A 20,991-nucleotide genomic window follows, 5' to 3' on the forward strand; every position below is an offset into this window, starting at 1 on the left:
TGTCTAAAGCTTCCCCTGTGTGGGATTTAGTTGCCTGTCCATGGACTCTTGTTGCTGTGAATTAGCTTATGTATCAAACCATGTATTCCTCTTTCGAATTAATATTATCTGACGGAAAAAAAAAATATACAAGATATACTATCAGATTTTCATTTCTTAACCATACATAAATAAATGAGTCCCTAAATAAATTAAGCTTCAGAATCAGGGAACAACTATTGACTCCACCTGACTTGGTGGAGTGTCATCTTACACAATCATAGTTCTGAATAGGCTAATGATGAATTTTACGATTACTTTTTAAAAATCTCTAACGATATCCACATTACAATTATTAATAATAACAACTAGCGTTGGCGGGACGGTGGCTAGCAGTAGTAGGCAGCTACCAACCACGGGACGTGGAAAAGTTATATTCAGAAAGAGAATGTGTTTTTATTATAAGAGCAAAAATTATTTGGATATTGGTGCCGGTAGATTGGTATTCATCGAGGTTAAGATCTAGTTTGAAGTTGTTTGTTTTTTTTTTGTAGAGTTTGACTCTACTAAAGGTTTGATATATTCAATTTAGACTAGATACATTTGGGGGTATTTTCGATTGGACGTTTATGTTTCTATTTTATTTAACCACCATGTTGTTTAGTTAATCAAAATACAACAACCACATATAATAATAAAGACAATCGATAAATTTCAAGGTCGTCCCGTGTAATTTGACTGCAAAACACATAGAGCTAGAAAAATAATCAGATGAAGACGTGCCTCTAGCTAAGCTGACCTTCGTATACATATATTATAGTAGACTAGACCTACTTACATGCATAAGTGTTCTTACCTGCCTCTAACAAAATGCTCTAACGTGCTGTCAACTCCTACGAAGAGTTATTACAAACCCTAATAATGTGTTATATGTCATAACTTTGTACAATCCAATGCATATAGTCCGGCTTTAATAGAAGTCTTTCATGATCAATCAGCTGCAAAAAAGAACTTTACCAAAGAAAATGGTAACCACCACCACTAGTCGCAAAGTTGGGCCTCCGTCACCGAATATTAACCGGAGCCGGAGTGCAACCTCCTCGATATCTCTTCCGGTATCTTTAAATGCGTCAGTCTCGTCTTCTGGTTCATCATCTACTTCCTCCTCTCCTTCCAATACAAGCAAACGTGTGATGATAAGCAGATCACAATCCACAACGAGATCTTCCAGACCCAACCCGAAATCAAGAGAGATGACCCCGGCGAGAAACAGCGAGTCAAGATCTCACGAGGTGAACAACGGTAGAAGCAGAGAGGCCTTTGCTCGGTACTTGGAGCAACGTGAGCGTGCTAGTCCTCGTAATAACGCTTCTGGGAAAGGTGTAAAACCGGGAGCTAGCTCACCATCGGCGTGGGCATTGTCCTCAGGGAGAGCTGATTCGACAATGAAAAATTCTTTGTCTAGTTCATCTCCGGCGACTTCAATGTGCCACACGCCCCCGGAATCACCGGTAAGCGCGGCCAAGATGAGAAGCAGTGGCCGTGGAGCCGTGGCAGGAGTTTTGAAATACTTTAAGGCACAGAAGAAAATATCTCCGGTTCAAGAGGAGGAGTATCACCGGTTTAGGCTTCTCCACAATAGATTAATTCAGTTAAGGTTTATTAATGCAAGAACAGAAGCTACTATGGCTAACCTTAAGGTCAACGTTGAGGTACAAAACTGTTACTATCATTTGTGAATGTATAATCAAAAATTCAAAAATCAAAATGCATGTATATATGCATTTGACTAATAATTTTTTTTGTGTAATTATTTCAGGATCAATTGTTTTGGGTTTGGCTTAGAATATACAAACTGAGGAACTACGTAGTCGAAAATTTACTAGAAGTTCAAAGGCTACGTCAAGAAATCAAACTACGTCAAGTTCTGAGCCTCCAAATGCCTTTACTAAATGAATGGTCCAAGCTGGATGCAAAAAACTTCGAAGCGTTGAGCAAGCTAACTGGAAAACTGCAGGCTTTGTCTGTTCGTTTACCCCTCCTACATGGTGCAACGGTAAGATAGTTTTGTTTACTTTTCTTTCTTTGACTAAAGCAATTGTATAACATCACAAATTTTTGTAATTAACAAGGGTAAAATATGTTTCAGAAAAAAAACAAGGGTAAAATAATGTACGTTTTGATAAAAAAGGAACAAAAATAATAGTGTGTAAGTTACAGGTAGATGTGGTAGCCATACATGAAGAAATGGTCACAGCTATAGAAGTCATAGATGAGATCGATGACATGGTCATCAAGTTTCTCCCACGAGTAATTCCACTTTATTTACTGATTTTTTTCTATTTTATATTGAATAAGGAATTAGATTTAGAATGTTTATGTGATTAAATATCAGCAGGTTGAAATAATCCTATATGAGATGACAGAATTGCTCAGCATGTTCAAACAAGAGCTGTCATATTTTGAAGAGTTGGAGAAGAGCCTTTTCATTCTTCCTGTCTTTGCGGTAAATCATATAATTTTCTTTCATTATCTTGTTTGACTAGCCCGATTTAATCCATTACTTGAGTGTCTGGAGTAGTAATCGGCCCGAAGTGGTTTGGTTTTGAAGCTCTAAAAGCTTAAGTGGTGAATTTTTGGTTTTCAACAGGCGAAGGAGAGTAGCTTAAAGGTCCATGTTCTCCAGAAGATTGAAGAAGAGAGAAAATCTTTGCAACATTGATAATAGCGTTTCTCTAGTGACTCAAAAATTGGGATGTGTATACTTAAATGTTAATAACATTATACTTTGTGCAAACTGGTGACTCTAGTCAATATAATGAAACAATTTAATAGAATTACCACCTTTTATAAAGATCTAGACGATGTTTGATCTAAAGATCTTTGGTTGTTTGAGAAGAAGGGCATGTCTATGTAGGTTTCGGAGGGGTAATTGTGTCTTCTTAACTCTGCCTCAGACATGCAACCACATAAGTGCGGGTTGTTCTAGAAATAGCCGGTCTTGTTTGTTGAAGCAATCATTTATACATACAAAAAAGATGTAACTAAAGACAATGTAACAAAAGATCATCGTGCAAAACAATTTTACAAACAAAAAATTAGTATGACGTGTAACAAACGACCAGTTAATATACAACTTACTATATTAAGTTTGACTAAAAAATATTACTACATTATTAGTTACAAATTACAATGACACAAATATTATCCTGCTACAGATACTGTGTATTGGACCACCTCATAGATTTTTTTTTTGGTCAAAGGACCACCTCATAAGAAGTATTTATAAGAACTAAGAAGTATTGAGAACCAAAGACTTGGTTAAAGGTTAAAACAGCATGACGTCTATGTGGGTAAAGAAGAATCCTAATGCAATATTTAGAAACCCAAAGAAATGTGGTTTCCTTGTTATGTGACTTGTCTTGTAACATTGGTTGCCACTAAGAGAAGCTTTCTTCTAATCCTTTTTCTTCTAATCCTTATTATGAGGTTAATCGAATCTTTATTTTTTGGTGACAATCACAAGCATTTTCTCTCTCTTTTAGAATTGCTTCTAAGTAAATTTGTATGAGGTATTGCTGTTTTCTATCCTTTTTATTTAGCTCTTTGAGCATGAATAAGCTTGCGTTTGATTCTACCACACCGTGGACTACGCCAGTATCCGTTATAAAAGTAACCAAGATTTTTCATTTATTGAAATTAAACAGGGAACGGATGTCTATATATATATTATTTCCTCTGTTTCTAAGAAGTCTATATTCTACGATTTTTATAGATATTAAAAAAACATATTAAATTTGCATAGTTTTTTTGATTGTTTTTTTCTCCATAGTTTTAAGCTAATAAAAATTCAATAAATATAATTAAGTTTTTTGAATTTTACGGTTATTTAATAAAACATCCATTGAAAATGCAAAAAAAATAGATTTTTTAAAAACAGAAATTTTCTCTAGAATATGGATCTTTTAGAATCGGAGGGAGTACTATTTTTGCTAGGAAAGGTCAGCAACAAAAACTATCTCTTGTTTAATGGAGAAGGTGAATATGTGCCTATATATAAGCTTCCGTAATTAATATTTGTTTCCTAGGAAAGGACTTATTGTATTCGGTAACCTCTTACTCTATAAATTTTGTTTGATTTCACTAGAGTAGATTTTCTTTGTCTCCAAAGTCCAAACCAAGAAGATGGACTTTATTGATCATCATCTAATGGAAATAATAATTTCGATCGTGACAGTTTGTTCATAACACATATGGGAAGATTATAAATATTTGTTGCGATAAAACAATCTAATCACACAATCATGGTCGAATGATACGGCGAGGTTTGAAACCTACCAAATTCCCCAGGTTTACACGTTACGTGTGGTTATGCAATATAGATATATAATTTTCATTGTAAATAATTGGGTCTATCTGGCGCCGACGAACAGATATCTAGTCGGTTTGGTTTTGTCCGTCAGACACTTCCAGGTTATAAAAAAAAAAGAAAAAACATATAAACTTGACATTTAGAAAAACGTTAGCAAAAAATACATACATATATAACAACTTTTATTTACTTATTATGGCATCACTGTGACCGCAGCACATAAAGTGCCACATTAAACATAGTTTCTTATCTTTCTACATAAACTTATGTTTTGTTCAAAAAAAATTGTGCATAAAAGGGAGGCAAGAAAGACGTGAGGAAGGTATACGTTCATGAGTTTCTTAGGATGCCAAAGTGTAAGGCCCCCGGTCCAGATGGGTTTCCCGCTGAGTTCTTTTTGGAGGCTTGGGAGATAGTGGGGGAAGATGCTACTCAGGCTGTAAAGGAGTTCTTCATCTCAGGCAGACTATTGAGGAAGTTCAATGCAACTACAGTGGCTCTGATCCCCAAGATCACCGGCGCAGATGAGTTATCTAAGTTCAGGCCGGTCTCTTGCTGCTCTACTATATACAAGGTTATCGCTAGACTGATAAAGAAGAGGCTGAAGCTGTTTGTCCCTGAAGTAGTGCAGCATAATCAGGTGGGGTTCATAAAGGGGAGGTTTCTTTGTGAAAATGTTCTTCTAGCTTCTGAGTTGGTGACAGGCTTTCACAAGAGGGGTCCTACGACTCGAGGTTGTCTCCAGATTGATCTAATGAAGGCCTATGACAACCTTCATTGGGACTTTATGCTCAACATCCTGTCGGCGTTCTCTCTCCCGGAGGTTTTTATTGAGTGGATAAAGCAGTGCATCACCACAACGTCGTTCAGTATAGCCTTCAATGGGGAGTTACTGGACTGCTTTCCAGGGAGGAAGGGCCTGAGACAAGGAGATCCTATCTCCTCTTTGCTGTTTGTGATGGCTATGGATATCTTGTCGAAACTCCTGGACAAAGGGGCAGTGGAGAGTCTCTTTGGTCTTCACCCCTTATGCAATGCTCCTTTAATAACCCATATCAGTTTTGCAGATGATGTGTTGTTGTTCTTTGATGGAACAGATCAATCCTTACAAGGTCTGCTCGGGATACTGGAGAGGTTTAACATGTGCTCCGGTTTGGGAATAAACAGAAGCAAAACCGCTGTGTTCCTGGATGGAGGGGATAGGGCTCGCAATCGCTCCACTGCATCTGCCCATGGTATCTCTCAAGGCTCCTTTCCAGTCCGTTATTTGGGGGTCCCCCTTACAACGAGGAAGTTGAGAAAGCAGGATTACCAGCCATTGCTAGATAGGCTCCACTCCCGGTTTACTTCGTGGACAGTAAAACATCTATCCTTTGCCGGCAGACTCCAGTTACTAAAGTCGGTGATCTACTCTACTATTTCCTTTTGGGCATCCATCTTCATTCTTCCGAATGCATGTCTTAGAGCGTTGGAGCAGATGTGCAGTAGCTTTCTCTGGAAAGGTGTTCCGTCTGGGGCTAGAGGAGCTAAGGTAGCTTGGGATACTGTTTGTTCTTCAACGAAATCGGGAGGTCTAGGGCTTAAAAAATTGAGCTCCTGGAACAGAGTGATGGGCTTGAAACTGATATGGTTACTCTTCACTTCCTCAGGTTCATTATGGGTCTCATGGACAAGGTTACATTTGATTGGTGATGAGAACTTCTGGGTTCTGGATGCGTCTAGATCTCAGAGTTGGATTTGGCAATCTTTGTGCAAGCTCAGACAGCTAGCTAGGCCATTCGTCGTTTGCGATATTGGTTCTGGAATCACGGCAAGCTTTTGGCATGAAAACTGGACTTCTTTGGGATCTCTGCTTCTTCTTACAGGAGAACAAGGACCGAGGACTTCGGGTCTACCGATTGATGCAGTAGTGAAGGAAGCTATTGTGAACAACAACTGGTGGATTCACTCTTTTAGATCAAGAAACCCGGTTATTAGCTTACTCAAGAATTGCTTACCTGATCCCCAAGCAATAGTTACTTCAGAAGTGGATGACTGTTTCCTTTGGCGAATAGGTGATGCGCCTCCGACAGCGAGCTTCTCTTCCTCCCTCACTTGGAATCACCTATATGATAGGCTTCCTGAAGTCACTTGGCATAGATCCATTTGGTTTAAAGGTAGGATCCCAAAACACGCCTTCCTCTCTTGGTTGATTGTGCTGAATAGGTTATCTACTAAAGACAGAATGCGGAGTTGGGGGATATCGGTCACTCCTACTTGCGTCCTTTGTGGTTTGGCGGATGAGACTCGTCAACACCTTTTCTCTGAGTGTGATTACAGTAGAGAGATCTGTGATTATTTCTTCTCCTCGGCTCATCTCTCCCCTCCTCCTGTGTTTATGGATACTATCCATTGGATCAGAGCTCCGACTCGAGACAGTAACATCAATTTGATCCTCAAGCTGGCTTATCAAGCCTCCCTCTATGTGATCTGGAAAGAAAGGAACTCTCGTTTACATACTCATTCGTCCAGACCTGCAGCTTCTCTTATTCAGGAAATTCAGTGTCTCCTTCGAGCCAAGATGGACATCCTGACTAGAGAGCAACGGAACCTTCCGTCGACTGTTACGTTCTTATCCTCCTGGCGTCGCCTCTTCGATAGGTAAGGGGTTGGGGGTTTTTTTTTCTTCTTTCGTGTCTGTGTTCAGAGTTTGTAGGTTTTTGTTTGCTGGTTTTGTTTGTAATTTTCTTGCTTAATAAAACGGAAATTTTAAGTGAAAAAAAAAAAAAAAAAAAAAAAAAAAAAAAAAGGTATACGTTCATGGGTGCAACTAATAAGATAGCAAAAAAAAAAATAACAACAATTTAATATTTTATAGTGGCGTTGAGGGAACTAATTTTATTAATTTTTTTTTTTGAAAAAGTCTAATTTTATTAATTAATACAAAATAAATAGGAATTAAGAGAGAAATCATTATTAAAATATTGATACAGAAAACTTCATTCTTTTAACCAACACTCCCCTCTGTCACTATGATAATAAAATGTCTGGCGAGAACAAAAGAGTATATACCAGGAGTGATCCATGGCATTTGACCTATTATTTTCAACCATTGTTTTTGACATAAGAAAGATTCTGTGATTATACGAAGCCATTGATTGTATCCGAGATTGCCAGCACGAACGTGGGTCTTCTTATTCTCCTTCTTCTGCTGCTCTCTTGCTTAGAGCCTCATTAAGAAGCATAACTTTGCTCTTCTCTCCATTTCTGTCTTGGGTTTTGACTAAATTCTCATATCCTTTATTCACCAGGTAGGTTCAGTTTCTAGGTTTCTTATTGTACCCTCTAAGATTGACTTGCTTAATGTTTCATAGTCTCTGCAGTTGCAATGTTCTAAGAGTGTACATTTTTTTCTTTTTTTGAGTTTGCATTTTTCTTGGAAAGTTTGAGATATTTAGCTTCTATGGTTGTTTGGTGTTACTTTCTGATCCTTTCCAAATAAGACTCTGAGACAATTTGACATGAAACTCAAGATCTTTTCTATTTGTTCGTGTTTTATGAAAAAAATACTCTTTTTACGACATTGTGTGCGTGTCCTAATGTCTGAGATGGTTCGAATGTGCAGGGTAAAAAACAACAACAAGATAAAAAATGAGTAGCTCAACTGAACATATTGCCCTTCCTCCTCTTCATCCTCCTCCTCCTCCTTCATCTCACGCCGTCTACGTGGCTCTTAGTGGGAGCAGGAAAAGCAAATATGTAGTTACATGGGCTCTCGAAAAATTTGCTCCTGAAGGAAATGTTGGCTTCAAGCTACTTCACATCCATCCAAGGATTACTTCTGTACCTACACCAAGTAAAGCTCCAACTTAGACTCCTACTTATGTTTTCTTTCTTGCTCTTCAGGCTTCTAGTGTAGCAACACAAAACTGAGACTCTGTTGTAACTGATGTCAATGTATCAAGTGGGAAATACAATCCCTATTTCCGAGGTACGAGAGGATGTGGTAACCGCATACAGACAGGAAATACTGTGCCAGTCTGAACAAGTGCTTACACCTTTCAAGAAAATGTTCGAGAAGAGAAAGGTATTGTCTTTAGTATATGTTGATGAATGAATAAACTGGCATATTGGTATTAGAAGTTGAAGAATTGATGAATAATATATAAATGGTTAATGTAAGTTCACTTATCGCCAATTGATTTTAAGTCAGAAGCTCATGATACATGAGATAAAAGTCATCTGATGTCGTTATATTTTTGATATCAGTTTAAGCTTACTAGATATTTTATGTTTTGCTTTCGTTCTAAGACCAAAACCTGAAAGTTTTCATGAATTACCTTGAACTGAAGGTTGCAGTAGAAGTTCTTGTGATCGAATCAAATAATGTGGCAGCCGCTATAGCTGAAGAAGTTACTCGGAATCCAACAGAGAGACTTGTCATTGGAAGCTCATCCCGTAGATTTTTCTCAAGGTAACACTACACACCAATGAGCTGCTAGCTTTGAACCTATTTTTATTGTTTTTTACCAATGAATCTGCTTTGAGAATCCAGGAGAGTTGATATGTGCTCCGCCATATCAGCTTCGATGCCCAACTTTTGTACAGTCTATGTTGTTTCAAAAGGAAAATTGTCAAGCGTCCGGCCAGGATACTTAGACGCAAATGCAACATCAAAAGATGATAGTAGTGGAAGAACTGACTCCTTCATCAGCGGTTCTTCCCGTCGCACCTCAGGTCATTGACTCATCATTAATGTATTTGTGTGATAATGCTCTACTAGAAAAGGTGTGTAGGTATAATTTTTCTACCTCCATTTCTCTTCTAGAATCAACAGATGGAACTTCAAGTGCATGTGACTCTCCATCTCGTTCTCTATCCCTTTCGGTAAGGAGATTGCAACATTTATCGACTAATGCAAGACAAGCATCAGCTCAAATGGAAACGAATTCTGTCGGCTCGGAAGTAACCAAGTGCATGTCTATGGATGTTTCAAGTATCAATAAAAGCAGCATGGGTACTAAATCACCTTCGAGTACTCCAGGGTTAGGAAATAATGAGGAAAGAAAAAACCTAATGAGTTCTTCTTCTAGCAACCTTGGACATGGGAATGCCACTCACTCTACGGCTTCTCAACAAGCTTACAGCATGTGTGATAATATAAGTGAACAATCTTTCACAAGTAACCAGGTAATAAAAATGGAGTTTTAATTCAACATTTTCTTGTGCATTGGAATAATAATAATAATATGTTTTTTTATTTGCTCAGGTAAACCTAAGCTTTGAGGTTGATAAGTTGAAAGCTGAGCTTAGACACATTCAAGAAATGTATGCCGTTGCTCAAACCGAAATCTTTGATGCTTCTCTAAAGGTAAGGCCACATGACACATACTCTCAAATATATTTTCATTTGAGGAAACCTATTAGTTTGTGCTCATTTTAAAACTTGTTATCAGCTTGGTGAGCTTAACCAACGCCGGTTAGAAGAAGCGAGAAAGCTTGAAGAGATAAAGCTAAAGGAGTACGAAGCTCGAGAGTTAGCAGAAAAGGAGAAGCAGAACTTTGAAAAGGCGAGGAGGGATGTAGAGAGCATGAGAGAAAAAGTGGAGAAAGAAGTTGCACAGAGAAGAGAAGCTGAGAGGAAAGCCATACGTGATGCTCAAGAGAAAGAGAAGCTTGAAGGCAATCTTGGCTCTCCTCAGCTGCAATATCAACACTTCACTTGGGAAGAAATTGTGGCTGCCACTTCATCTTTCTCGGAGGAGATGAAGATCGGAATGGGAGCTTGTGGAGCTGTTTACAAGTGTAACATGCATCATACAACCGCAGCTGTTAAAGTTTTGCATTCCCCGGAAAGTCGTCTGTCCAAAGAGTTCCAACAAGAGGTATGAAATAAAACTTAAATCATGGTCACTGTATTAAAGGTCCCTAGTTCAAGTGACTCCTTAGACCCCTACTAGTTGATTTAAAAGTTTTATCTACTAAGCCAACTCTTAGTTGGTTTTTAGCATAGAAGTCTTCTCTTTTCAAAGTACCTACACTTATCTCTCTGGTCTCTATACTTTGCAGCTCGAAATCTTGAGTAAGATTCGGCATCCTCACTTGGTTCTCCTTCTAGGAGCATGCCCGGAGCAAGGAGCTTTAGTTTATGAGTACATGGAAAACGGTAACTTGGAGGACAGGCTATTCCAGGTCAACAACACTCCACCACTCCCTTGGTTTGAGAGGGTTAGGATCGCTTGGGAAGTCGCAGCGGCTCTCGTCTTCCTCCACAAATCAAAGCCCAAACCGATCATTCACCGTGATCTAAAACCCGCAAAAATCTTACTCGATCATAACTTAGTCAGCAAAGTTGGAGACGTTGGACTCTCAACGATGGTTCAAGTCGACCATTTATCAACTAAGTACACTATATACAAACAAACAATCCCTGTGGGAACGTTAAGTTATATGGACCCTGAGTATCAACGCACGGGAATGATATCGTCTAAGTCAGATGTCTATTCATTTGGAATAATACTTCTTCAGCTTCTCACAGCAAAACCACCTATGGCGTTGACACACTTCGTTGAGAGTGCAATGGATAGTAACGATGGGTTTCTCAAGATCTTAGATCAGAAAGCGGGTAACTGGCCTGTTGAAGAGACCCGTGAGTTGACTGCATTGGCTTTGTGTTGCACAGAGTTACGCGGGAAGGATAGGCCTGATTTAAAAGACCAGGTTCTTCCGGCGTTAGAGAACTTGAAAAGAGTAGCTGAGAAAGCAAGGCATTCAATCTCCGGGGTGTACATACAGCCTCCAAATCATTTCATCTGCCCCTTGCTCAAGGTAACCATATATAGTCTTTTTATTTATGTCATTGGTTACTTGGTAGATACGTAACTAGTAATGGGTTTTTTTATTGTATAGAAGTATCTTCATCCCTACCTCATAATTTATTCTATTTATAGAGTAAATAAAGTAGTGAACAAAAAATGAAAATATTATTCTATAAATAGAGTAATACTTTTATTTTTTATTTACTATTCCATTTCTTACTCTATTTATTATAAATGGAGTAAATTATGGAGTGAGGATGGAGATGCTCTAAGCCGGAAGTTGTTGTGAAATTGAAATGTAAATGTGAGAGCTTGCTCTATATACAATACAGGACGTGATGAACGAGCCATGCGTTGCAGCTGACGGATACACATATGACCGTCGCGCGATAGAAGAGTGGTTTGAGAAGCACGACACGTCGCCGATGACTAATTCACCCTTAAATAACAAGAACCTATTGCCCAACTATACTCTTTATACAGCCATCATGGAGTGGAGGTCTAGCCTAAATTAAAAGCAATAACTGTGTGTAGCATGTTTCAAAAGGAAAAAAAAACTGTGTGTAGCGTTTTTCTGAGTATATAAATATAAAACGGCAAAGATGTTCTCAGACATTTCTTTCTCCGGATTTATGTATCCATATCTTGATGTGTCACTCAGATGTAAGGAAGTTTCCATATTGTCTAAAAACGATAAAGTGGCACGGATATCTACGGTAAAAACCGAAACATTGGTCTTATTTATTTTTATTAATTAGGACCATTAACCATTTTTGATGGACCACTTTATCGTTAGTAGACGTGGTAACGTGGATCTTTGTCTTTCGTCTCTTTCTTCATTACACAAAAAGAAACAGTAGCTTTCCGTCTCAGATTCTCCATTGACTTGCCACAAGATAGATAATCACTCTATGGGTTGTCAGTGTATATGAATTTATTTCAGATTCTAGAAAGTTGAAAACAGAGTCACGGTCATTGTAAAACAGTGTTTTTATATATCTGAATCTGATTTATAACATTCTTTAACAAAAAAAAGATTCTCCATTGATACAAACACAAAAGCACTTGAGGAAAAGGTATATTGTTTAGGGATGTTAATACGGGCGGCCCAGGCCCGTTTAAGCCCTGCCCGTTTTAAACCCTGCCCGTTTAAACCCGTTTACATATATGCCCGTTTACATATACGCTCGCTAAAGTCCGTTTATTTCAAGCCCGTTATTTTTAGAATAACCCGTTACGCCCGTTTAGGCCCGTGTTCATTTTAATTTGAAAGCAAAGAAAAAAAGTCAGCACATAATGTTATGTCAAAAACTCAGTTTAAGTTCAAAAATGGCAACACATAATGCACTACGTAAGTTCAAATTTACGTAGATAACTTTAAGTTTTCTTTGCAAACCATGAAAAAAAAGATGAAACCAACTTCAAGTACATAACTTGTTATCTGAAAACCAGTACAAATCTGATACATATTTAAAACTTCAAGTACATAAAATCAAGACTGAACCATAGAAAAACAAGATAGAAACAACTTCATCCTCCTCCTTTAATCTCAAAGACTCAAACCAACCCCTTTCTCCATCTTCTTGTTATCTGAAAACCAGTACAAAACAAATAAGTGAATGAACCTACAAAATAGAACCAAAGCAATCATCTCATCACAGTAATATAACTTCACATTCACTATCATCAATAAGTAGAAAGAAACTACAAAGCAAAAGGAGAGGTTGGTACTCACGTAAATGGTGAGAGAAGTCCTCAACTACCTTGCGTGCAATATAAACCTTCCTTTAAGACAATATCTGCAGAAACAAAAAAGAAGAAGAATACATTAACGATCTATATCCCAAAAAGAGAGAGAGAGTGTGAGTTAGAAACAGAACTTCTTATACAAAACGTCAATACACAGAGATGATTCACTCTCCTTAAGTCAATACACAGAAGTTCTTATACAAGCCCATCAAAGAAACCCATAGCATAACACAAACCTAACAAAATCAAATAAGCTGAGAAGAGATAATCAAATCAGAAGAAACTGAGAAGATAGAACCAATACCTTCTCTTAGATTGACGACGGCGTGAGACGGTGAGGCCCTTCTCTCGATTTCTCAGGACGATGAAACCGGCGACGGCGTGAGACCCTTCTCTCGATTTCTCAGAACGATGAAACCGACGACGGCGTGAGACCCTTCTCTCGATTTCTCAGGACGATGAAACCGACGACAGCGTGAAACCCTTTTCTCGATTTCTCGATTTCTCGATTTCTCGATTCAAAGTTTGAGCAGACAACAGCTTGAGATGGTGGAGAGGTCAAAGAGAGAGTAAAGGCGTCGTTTCTCACATATTGCAAAAGGAAAAAAAAAACGGGCAGCCCATTTATATTAGAGCTATGCCCATTTATAAACGGGTCTTAATGGGCATACCCTGTATTGACCCGTAAAATCATTATACATACATAAATGGGTACGGGCTCACCCCGTTTACATAAATGCCCGTCAAGCCCGCGGGCTTCCAGCCCTTTTAAACATCCCTAATATTGTTCCCGAATCCAATCTATTATATCCCTTGAAATGGAGTAACCAAACCCTAATTCAATCATACGAAGCAAGGTGACCTACTGTTTTTGAAGTTTGGGTTGCCGTGTAATCACATTGCTATATTTATATATATCAATGACTGCATCCGTTGTCCAAAAAAAAATAAAAATCAATGACTGCATCAGTTCTATCCATGTTATAGAGTTCATTCCAACAAAACTATATAAAGATACAATCATACAAAGCACACATAGCTACCTCTACTAAGTCATAGAGTTGTTCTCCAACAGATGATTGTTGAATGACATGAAAAGACTCACTACTGAGCATAACAAAAGATGAAACATGCAGTGCAGGCCTCTATCCAAATAGAGAGAAAAAAAAAAGCAAAGATCGAACGTATAGTCTCACGAAACAAGACATTTTCTATATAGACGTTACTACATACAAACAAGGCAAAAAACGTACAACATAAGGTGAGAACACAACGAAACATGGTACCATATGACAAGAGAACAGCACACTTGCACATTATTTATGACAAAGGAAAAAAAAACTATGTGAGATAGGCTTCCCCTTTTTATTATCCACCCTGAACAAATGCTAAACACCTTATTTCTCATAAACTGGACTCCCACATCGGAGCTGCGTGACTATAATGATATAATCATGGCGTACTTTAAGTAGTGTGTTGGGTTCCACGTGTGCGGTCACGGTCGGTGCGTTGGTCACGGTCACGGTCGTGTTCCCCACCTGTATGTTGTTGTCCATAGTAGTGAGCTCTGTCCTTCATATCCTGAGCCTTGCTTCCCAGCTTCATCCTTGCACTGTCCAACTTATCTGACCCTTGTGGGTGCTCTCCCGTTGCATACCTATTCAACGCATACAAGCACACATACATGCATCATACTACGTAAAGATTTGAATTTCATCTCGTAGATAGACGAAAGTCAAGTTCCGTGTTTAATTAGCTAAAATCGTTCCTCTAAGAACAGAATTTGCTGTGGTATCTTATAATTCACAAAAAAAAAAGGTTGAACCAAAGCTAGTGGCACAGTGTATACTGCACACAACCTTTATACATTAGATATTTATATGTATTTTTTACAGTCTTAGGTTTTTCTTTTCCTCTGAAGGCATATGTCGTCATTATGGTTAAGATACAATCATTTCAAAAATACACCTTTGGTGACACATATTCTAAAATGGAAATATATACGTGTGGCAAATGACTACTTACTTGTAGATCCAAGAGAAGACAGTTATAGCTGCAATGCCAAACCCACCAGAGGAGAGAAAACCGGTGATGAGCAGTGCTACAGTGATGAGAGCGGGGACAAGGATCGGGCTAAAGATAACAAGCAGTGGAGTGGCAACAATCAATGCAATGACCGTTCCCACAAGGGTGAGACTGGAGAGTACAAGGAGAGATCCACCAGCGGTGACTGCAGTGGCAGCTTTAGCAATCTGCCTAGACTTGGAGTAGTTTTGGCCGGACATATTGTACTGGTCCCGGCCAATCATCCCATACTGGTCTCGGTCTCGGCCAATCATCCCATACTGGTCTCGGTCACGGCCAATCATCGGATACTGGTCTCGAGTGGTGATATCGTGATGGGTTCTAGCTGTATCCGTCATTTTGCTGTTGTTGGCTAGAAAAAAAAAGAAGATGTTTGAATCTGTGTACGATAGATATATGATCAGTGCTGAATTGATTAGATATATGAAGATGAGAAGGGAAGGGGAGAGACTAACGTGTCGATGGCTTTATCATGCATCGTACACCACGTGTTATTGGCGTCACCATGCAGCCATTGATGTGTAAATGAGAGAGGTTTAGTCGTAGACACGTTTGGTTTGTTGTCTCGAATCGTATGAATGTGTCGTCGTCATTGAACCGAATGTTTAACTCGAAACGGATCATTGGGCTTGTTTAATTTGTGTTCGGGCCTTCCATGAACTCTTTCTAAACGGCCTACCATTGATAGCAACATGCTAAAAATATAATATTTTCTGAACTAAAAATAGTTTTTGTATAACTTTTTTTATCTAATCTTTTTTTTTTTTAATTTTCTTACATCTTAAATTTGAAAATACGGAACAAGTGGATTTCTAGAAACTGAAAGAACAATCTCGTGCAAACTTGGAGAGAAATAGTAGCCGTACAACTCTAAAGTTCCCCATATTGCCACGTCACTTCGATGATGCTAGCTCTCATCACCTCTCCTCCGGTAATCTCCGCCGCTTCTCTCTCTAAACCTCTACATTCCCTCTCTAAAGCCGTACTCCCTCTAGTCAAACCCATTTGTCCTTTCCCCAAAACCGCTCGTTCCGTATCCATCTACAAGCCCCCGATGAGCAACCTCTTCAACAGACTCGGGTACGGTTCTACTTCCCAACTAGACCCGTCTTCGGCCGCAATCGCCGAAGGACCTGACGATGACGTTCCTTCGCCAGGTCAGCAGTTCGCTCAGTTCGGCGCAGGTTGCTTTTGGGGACTGGAGTTGGCTTACCAGAGAGTTCCCGGTGTGACGAAAACAGAGGTTGGGTATAGCCATGGGTTCGTTCATAATCCGATATACGAGGATGTCTGTACGGGCATGACGGGACATAACGAGGTTGTTAGAGTTCAGTACAATCCTAAGGAGTGCAGCTTTGAGAACCTGCTTGATGTTTTCTGGAAGCGCCATGATCCCACCACCTTGAATCGCCAGGTCATAGCTTCATACTGAAAAAAAATCGAGGCTTTATTTTAATTTAAACTATATTTTTTGTTTTACATTTTTTTATAAATTTAATTTTTATATTTATGTTTTTATTTACATTTTTTTTTCATTATATAATATCAATATACTAAAACAGGAATATGACCTATTGATATATGTGTGGTCAAATTATTTTACGATAATTATTAAAACCTCTTATTAATTATTTATAAGAGATATTATACAAAGAAAAATATAAATATGATTAAAAACATAAATATAAAAATTAAATTTCTAAAATATGTAAAACAAAAAAATATACCAGCTCTTTTAAAGGCGAATCCGAATCTAGTCAATACTGTTAAAATAGAAACATAACATATTGATATATGTATGGTAAAACTATTTTAATACAATGATTAAAACCTCCTATTAATTATTTAAGAGAAATGTTATACATGAAAAACACAAATATGACTAAAACATATAAATATAAAAATTAAATTTCTAAAAGAATATAAAACTAAAAAATATAAAAAGGCGGGTCCAAATGTAGAAATCTATTTAAAACCTGTTAAACTAAAATCTGTAGAATATCGGATCATGATAATAATTTTTAATTTTAATTTTAGTTGTTTAGTTTTAGTTTTAATTTTATTTTTTAAAGAAACATAATTTTTATGTTTGTGTGTTTGTATAATCATATTCCGTATGATATGAATTTAATAGAATAGATAAGTTTTGTAAGTATGTACATGTATCATATGGTAAGGCTTCGTCTTTTTGTCAATATTCAGTCCAAATTATTTGTTTTTTTTATTTGAACATAAAAACAGGAATATAGGGAAGTTACGAACGGTTAACAATATTCGAAGCCCAAATTATCGTTTCATAATATAAATTTTTTAAAGGGCGGGTCATATGTTTTTTATTTTTATTTTTTTGAAATATTTAATTTTTATATTTTGTTTTCTTAGTCATATTTGTTTTTTGTAATATATTTGGGTTTTTATAATCATATTTGCATTTAATATAAATTTAATTTAATATAATTTTTGGTAACTATATTTAATAGTTTAAATTGCATAATTATACACTTATGCTATATGCATTTCAAAAATTATTTTTAAACTTTATTCCTAGTTTTTGCAACATATTATATTTTCCTTGTAATTAGCTAACATAATTAGTCAAAAAAATTCGTATAAAAAAGAAAACCGATTCGGAATCGACTCGAAAATAAAGTCTCATACTTTATTAGACCTAGTATATATACTCAAATGGTTGTTAAAGTGTTATATCTGAAAATCAATATCAAATCCAACTCGCCCCGAAGACTGACCAAAAATTTTAAAATCTGAAAAAAATATTAACTTTATACTTTTAGTTTAAGTATACTAATTTTCATTTTTAAAATTTATATTTCTAAATTTTTTTTTATAAATTTAATTTAATTATTATGACAAATTCTTGTTTAATTATTAAGAAAATATATTCTTTGCATGATATAAGTAAAAATATACCCTCCCTTCGAGTAAAAAAATCTACTTAATCCTATTCAAAAACTTACAAAATTGCTATGCCAAAAATATATCGCCCTTTAATTTATAATCATATTTTTGTATGATATGAATTTAATAGAATAGATAATTCTTGTAAGTATATTAAATATATCAAGTTTCATATATATGTACTTGTGTCATATACGTTTGGGAAATTATTTTTAATCTTTATTCATAAAATTTGCAATATGTTATATTTTTTTTGTAGTTTCATATATGATAACAGTTTTAATTTCCCACATTTTATTTCCAAACTTAAATAGGTAATTTATTAAAAGATAATAACAAATTATAGAAATTGTTTGATAATAATGTAGATTATTAATATCTAATTAAGCTCAATTAGACAAAATAATTTTCAAACAGTAGAAATTTTAAAAGCCCATACAAATACGCAATGCAACACAATGCATCAAAATTGACTTTAGAATAATAGATTTGATTCCTGAAATGTTCTTATTTTTTAGATATATACTCAGAAAAATAGATTTGGTCCAATTATTAGAAAAAATAGAAAAAACTGACGTAATATATTTTATCTATCCCCTACATATTCGCATATTTTTCAATTGCTGTTTTTAATGAATAACTGCATGGATAAGTGGTCATGCTGGTTTATGAGGCGGTTACCCTATTATCAGACGGATTAATGTGGTGGTTATGCTAGTTTCATTGCAGTTATATTAAAAAAATATGTTTTGTTGAAATTGTATATTGGACACAACTAATATCAATTGGGCATGTTGAAGAATTAATAGGTCACTAGATTTTGACCCGCCCTTAAAAGGGCGGGTATATATTTTGTTTTAGTTTAATTCTCATATTTTTATGATTATATTTGTATTTTTCTTTGTAATCATATTTATGTATAAATTTTAATCAAAAATTTTAAGAAATAATAACAATTTAAAATTTGATCCGGTATATTGCTGGTCGAACCTGCCAACCCGCGGATCATATAAACAAAATTGAAACCCGCAGGTTGGCGGATTCGACTGGCAATATACCGGATCAATTTTTAAATTGCTATTATTTAATAAAATATATTTTGATTAAGATTTATACACAAATATGATTATAAAGAAAAATACAAATATAATCACAAAAAAACACAAATATGAGAATTAAATTAAAACAAAAAATATATATGCCCTAATAGTTAATGACTTACTTAAGTATTTAAAATATTTATAGAAAGATATTGAAATGTAATCTTAGAAAAAAATTAGTGTCTTTTTGGTTATTTTTGGAAAGATTTAAATATTTTATATATTTTCGACCATATATTAGTAACATGAGGATTTTTCAATTTATTAAATCATATATGATGATTTTAATATTAAAGTTTGGTCGTAGTTTGTAAAAGTAAAAGAAAACAGTGAAAATGGTTATATGGAATGGTTGATATAATATTGCAATACATGATAGCAAAAAAAGAAAATATTTCAATTGCATGTTTAATTATAAAACCAAGGATTTCAAACGCAAGAATTTGCTATCATGTATCGTTTTAAACAAAAAAAAGAATTTGCTATCATGTGTAGATTAATTGATGCATGACCGTATTATATGTGAGTGAGCTTGCTTGTTTTCGTCGAAAATTATTAAAACAAAATTCTTCACTTATATTAAAGTCCCTTAAAGTTAAAATACATAAATGTGAAATACAAAGCCCAAACGTATGTTAAAAAAAAAAAACAAAGCCCAAACGTAAAAAGTCTAATAACTGAAACACAAGGTACACATTTAACAACACGTATTTAAAGATGAAAGATGAAGGTACCACGCCACTACGGCTTTTCATCGCTGCCGCCGTTTCGTTTCAAACTCAATCCGACGGTGATTTCTGGGTTTTCCAGACAATCAAAACTAACTTGAAAGTCAGAGATAAATCCAGAAAACAGAAGTCAGATTTGATTCATTTGACAGACTAAACACATCTAAAATCAGAAAATAAGTTGAGATCGCTAAAAGTCAATTAGAGAAAAAAAGATGAAATCTCTAACATGATCTGATTTGGATGAGAAACACAACAAAAACTGAAATTTACGGTTTAAAAATGGAAGTCTATTCTCAAAGAATTTGATGTGAGAGAAGAAAGAAGTTACGTGAGTGGTTATCACTTATCAGTATTTAGATTTATTCCCCCATATTATGTGGCATGATATGGTGGTGATTAAGTTGCAGTTATTATATAAAAATAGACACAACATATATCAACTGGTTATGTTGAAGAATTAATAGAATAGATGCTGGTTTATGAGGCGGTTACCCTATTATTAGACGGATTAATGTGGTGGTTATGCTAGTTTCATTGCAGTTATATTAAAAAAATATGTTTTGTTGAAATTGTATATTGGACACAGCTAATATCAATTGGACATGTTGAAGAATTAATAGAATAGATTTTTTCGACTTAAAAATCGAGACTTTGTTTTGCATGCATTACATCATGATGTTAGCTGAAACAGAACATTTTCTTTTGGCATGTTGGGTTATGTGGAAGTGACATTGTCATTACCAATATGCTGAAACAGAACATGTTCTGTACACATCATACTGACTTTTACGTGCTGAGTAGTTTTTCTTGATTGAGTAGGGGAATGATGTGGGAACGCAGTACCGGTCAGGCATATACTACTACACAGACGAGCAAGAGAAGTTAGCTCGTGAATCTTTGGAGAAACAGCAGAAGATCTTGAACAAGAAGATTGTGACAGAGATACTTCCCGCCAAGAAATTCTACAGAGCAGAAGAAGACCACCAGCAATACCTGGCAAAAGGCGGTAGCATGGGTCGCAGACAATCAGCTGAGAAAGGTTGCAACGATCCAATCCGATGTTATGGTTAAGAGACTAGTCGGTCGCTCAAGCACATAAATGAGGAGTCATCTCATGAAAGCTCACTACTCTGTAGATAACATTCGTGTCTTGTAATATGCTATCAATTGTGAGTTAAACATCATATACCTCTATAAATGTGTGATACTGTATTAGTTTAACAAAAACAACCAAATTGATGTGTCTAAGCATCTTCTCTTCT

At 36.1% G+C, this 20,991-nt stretch overlaps 4 protein-coding genes and 1 long non-coding RNA gene across 5 annotated transcripts; 3 read left to right on the top strand and 2 right to left on the bottom strand.

Moving 5' to 3' along the window:
• The first annotated feature begins 966 nt into the window (after positions 1-966).
• Positions 967-2,404, top strand: LOC108850012 (QWRF motif-containing protein 7-like). Its single transcript, XM_057007808.1, has 3 exons — positions 967-1,691; positions 1,799-2,035; positions 2,200-2,404. Exons 1-3 carry the CDS (start codon positions 1,005-1,007, stop codon positions 2,365-2,367), a joined length of 1,092 nt encoding a protein of 363 aa, XP_056863788.1. The 5' UTR covers positions 967-1,004; the 3' UTR covers positions 2,368-2,404.
• Positions 2,405-7,981: 5,577 nt separating this feature from the next.
• Positions 7,982-11,663, top strand: LOC108850013 (U-box domain-containing protein 35-like). The gene is made up of 9 exons (XM_057006820.1): positions 7,982-8,186; positions 8,296-8,417; positions 8,683-8,804; positions 8,886-9,067; positions 9,159-9,520; positions 9,600-9,701; positions 9,787-10,215; positions 10,400-11,158; positions 11,481-11,663. The coding sequence occupies exons 1-9, from the start codon at positions 7,982-7,984 to the stop codon at positions 11,661-11,663; spliced, it is 2,466 nt and encodes an 821-aa protein (XP_056862800.1).
• Positions 11,664-12,566: 903 nt separating this feature from the next.
• Positions 12,567-13,504, bottom strand: LOC130510840 (uncharacterized). The gene is made up of 3 exons (XR_008944628.1): positions 13,202-13,504; positions 12,884-12,947; positions 12,567-12,738 (listed from the first exon to the last, which is right to left on the bottom strand). It is a non-coding gene; the product is annotated as an uncharacterized LOC130510840 (long non-coding RNA).
• Positions 13,505-14,059: 555 nt separating this feature from the next.
• Positions 14,060-15,347, bottom strand: LOC108853163 (oleosin Bn-V). Its single transcript, XM_018626616.2, has 2 exons — positions 14,923-15,347; positions 14,060-14,554 (listed from the first exon to the last, which is right to left on the bottom strand). The coding sequence occupies exons 1-2, from the start codon at positions 15,318-15,320 to the stop codon at positions 14,362-14,364; spliced, it is 591 nt and encodes a 196-aa protein (XP_018482118.1). The 5' UTR covers positions 15,321-15,347; the 3' UTR covers positions 14,060-14,361.
• A 462-nt stretch (positions 15,348-15,809) lies between these two features.
• Positions 15,810-20,920, top strand: LOC108838586 (peptide methionine sulfoxide reductase A4, chloroplastic-like). The gene is made up of 2 exons (XM_057009291.1): positions 15,810-16,396; positions 20,549-20,920. Exons 1-2 carry the CDS (start codon positions 15,884-15,886, stop codon positions 20,798-20,800), a joined length of 765 nt encoding a protein of 254 aa, XP_056865271.1. The 5' UTR covers positions 15,810-15,883; the 3' UTR covers positions 20,801-20,920.
• The last annotated feature ends 71 nt before the right edge of the window (positions 20,921-20,991 follow it).

Source organism: Raphanus sativus, chromosome 4, assembly GCF_000801105.2.
Source record: "Raphanus sativus cultivar WK10039 chromosome 4, ASM80110v3, whole genome shotgun sequence".
In the NCBI taxonomy this organism is placed as follows: Eukaryota; Viridiplantae; Streptophyta; class Magnoliopsida; order Brassicales; family Brassicaceae; genus Raphanus; species Raphanus sativus.

Coding starts and splice junctions, on each gene's coding strand:
- LOC108850012 (XM_057007808.1), top strand. CDS start 1,005: ATGGTAACCACCACCACTAGTCGCAAAGTTGGGCCTCCGTCACCGAAT. Junction 1,692..1,798: donor ACCTTAAGGTCAACGTTGAG/GTACAAAACTGT, acceptor TAATTATTTCAG/GATCAATTGTTTTGGGTTTG. Junction 2,036..2,199: donor CCCTCCTACATGGTGCAACG/GTAAGATAGTTT, acceptor TGTAAGTTACAG/GTAGATGTGGTAGCCATACA.
- LOC108850013 (XM_057006820.1), top strand. CDS start 7,982: ATGAGTAGCTCAACTGAACATATTGCCCTTCCTCCTCTTCATCCTCCT. Junction 8,187..8,295: donor TACTTCTGTACCTACACCAA/GTAAAGCTCCAA, acceptor CAATGTATCAAG/TGGGAAATACAATCCCTATT. Junction 10,216..10,399: donor CCAAAGAGTTCCAACAAGAG/GTATGAAATAAA, acceptor TATACTTTGCAG/CTCGAAATCTTGAGTAAGAT.
- LOC108853163 (XM_018626616.2), bottom strand. CDS start 15,320: ATGACGGATACAGCTAGAACCCATCACGATATCACCACTCGAGACCAG. Junction 14,555..14,922: donor GTCTTCTCTTGGATCTACAA/GTAAGTAGTCAT, acceptor TGCGTTGAATAG/GTATGCAACGGGAGAGCACC.
- LOC108838586 (XM_057009291.1), top strand. CDS start 15,884: ATGATGCTAGCTCTCATCACCTCTCCTCCGGTAATCTCCGCCGCTTCT. Junction 16,397..20,548: donor CCACCACCTTGAATCGCCAG/GTCATAGCTTCA, acceptor TTGATTGAGTAG/GGGAATGATGTGGGAACGCA.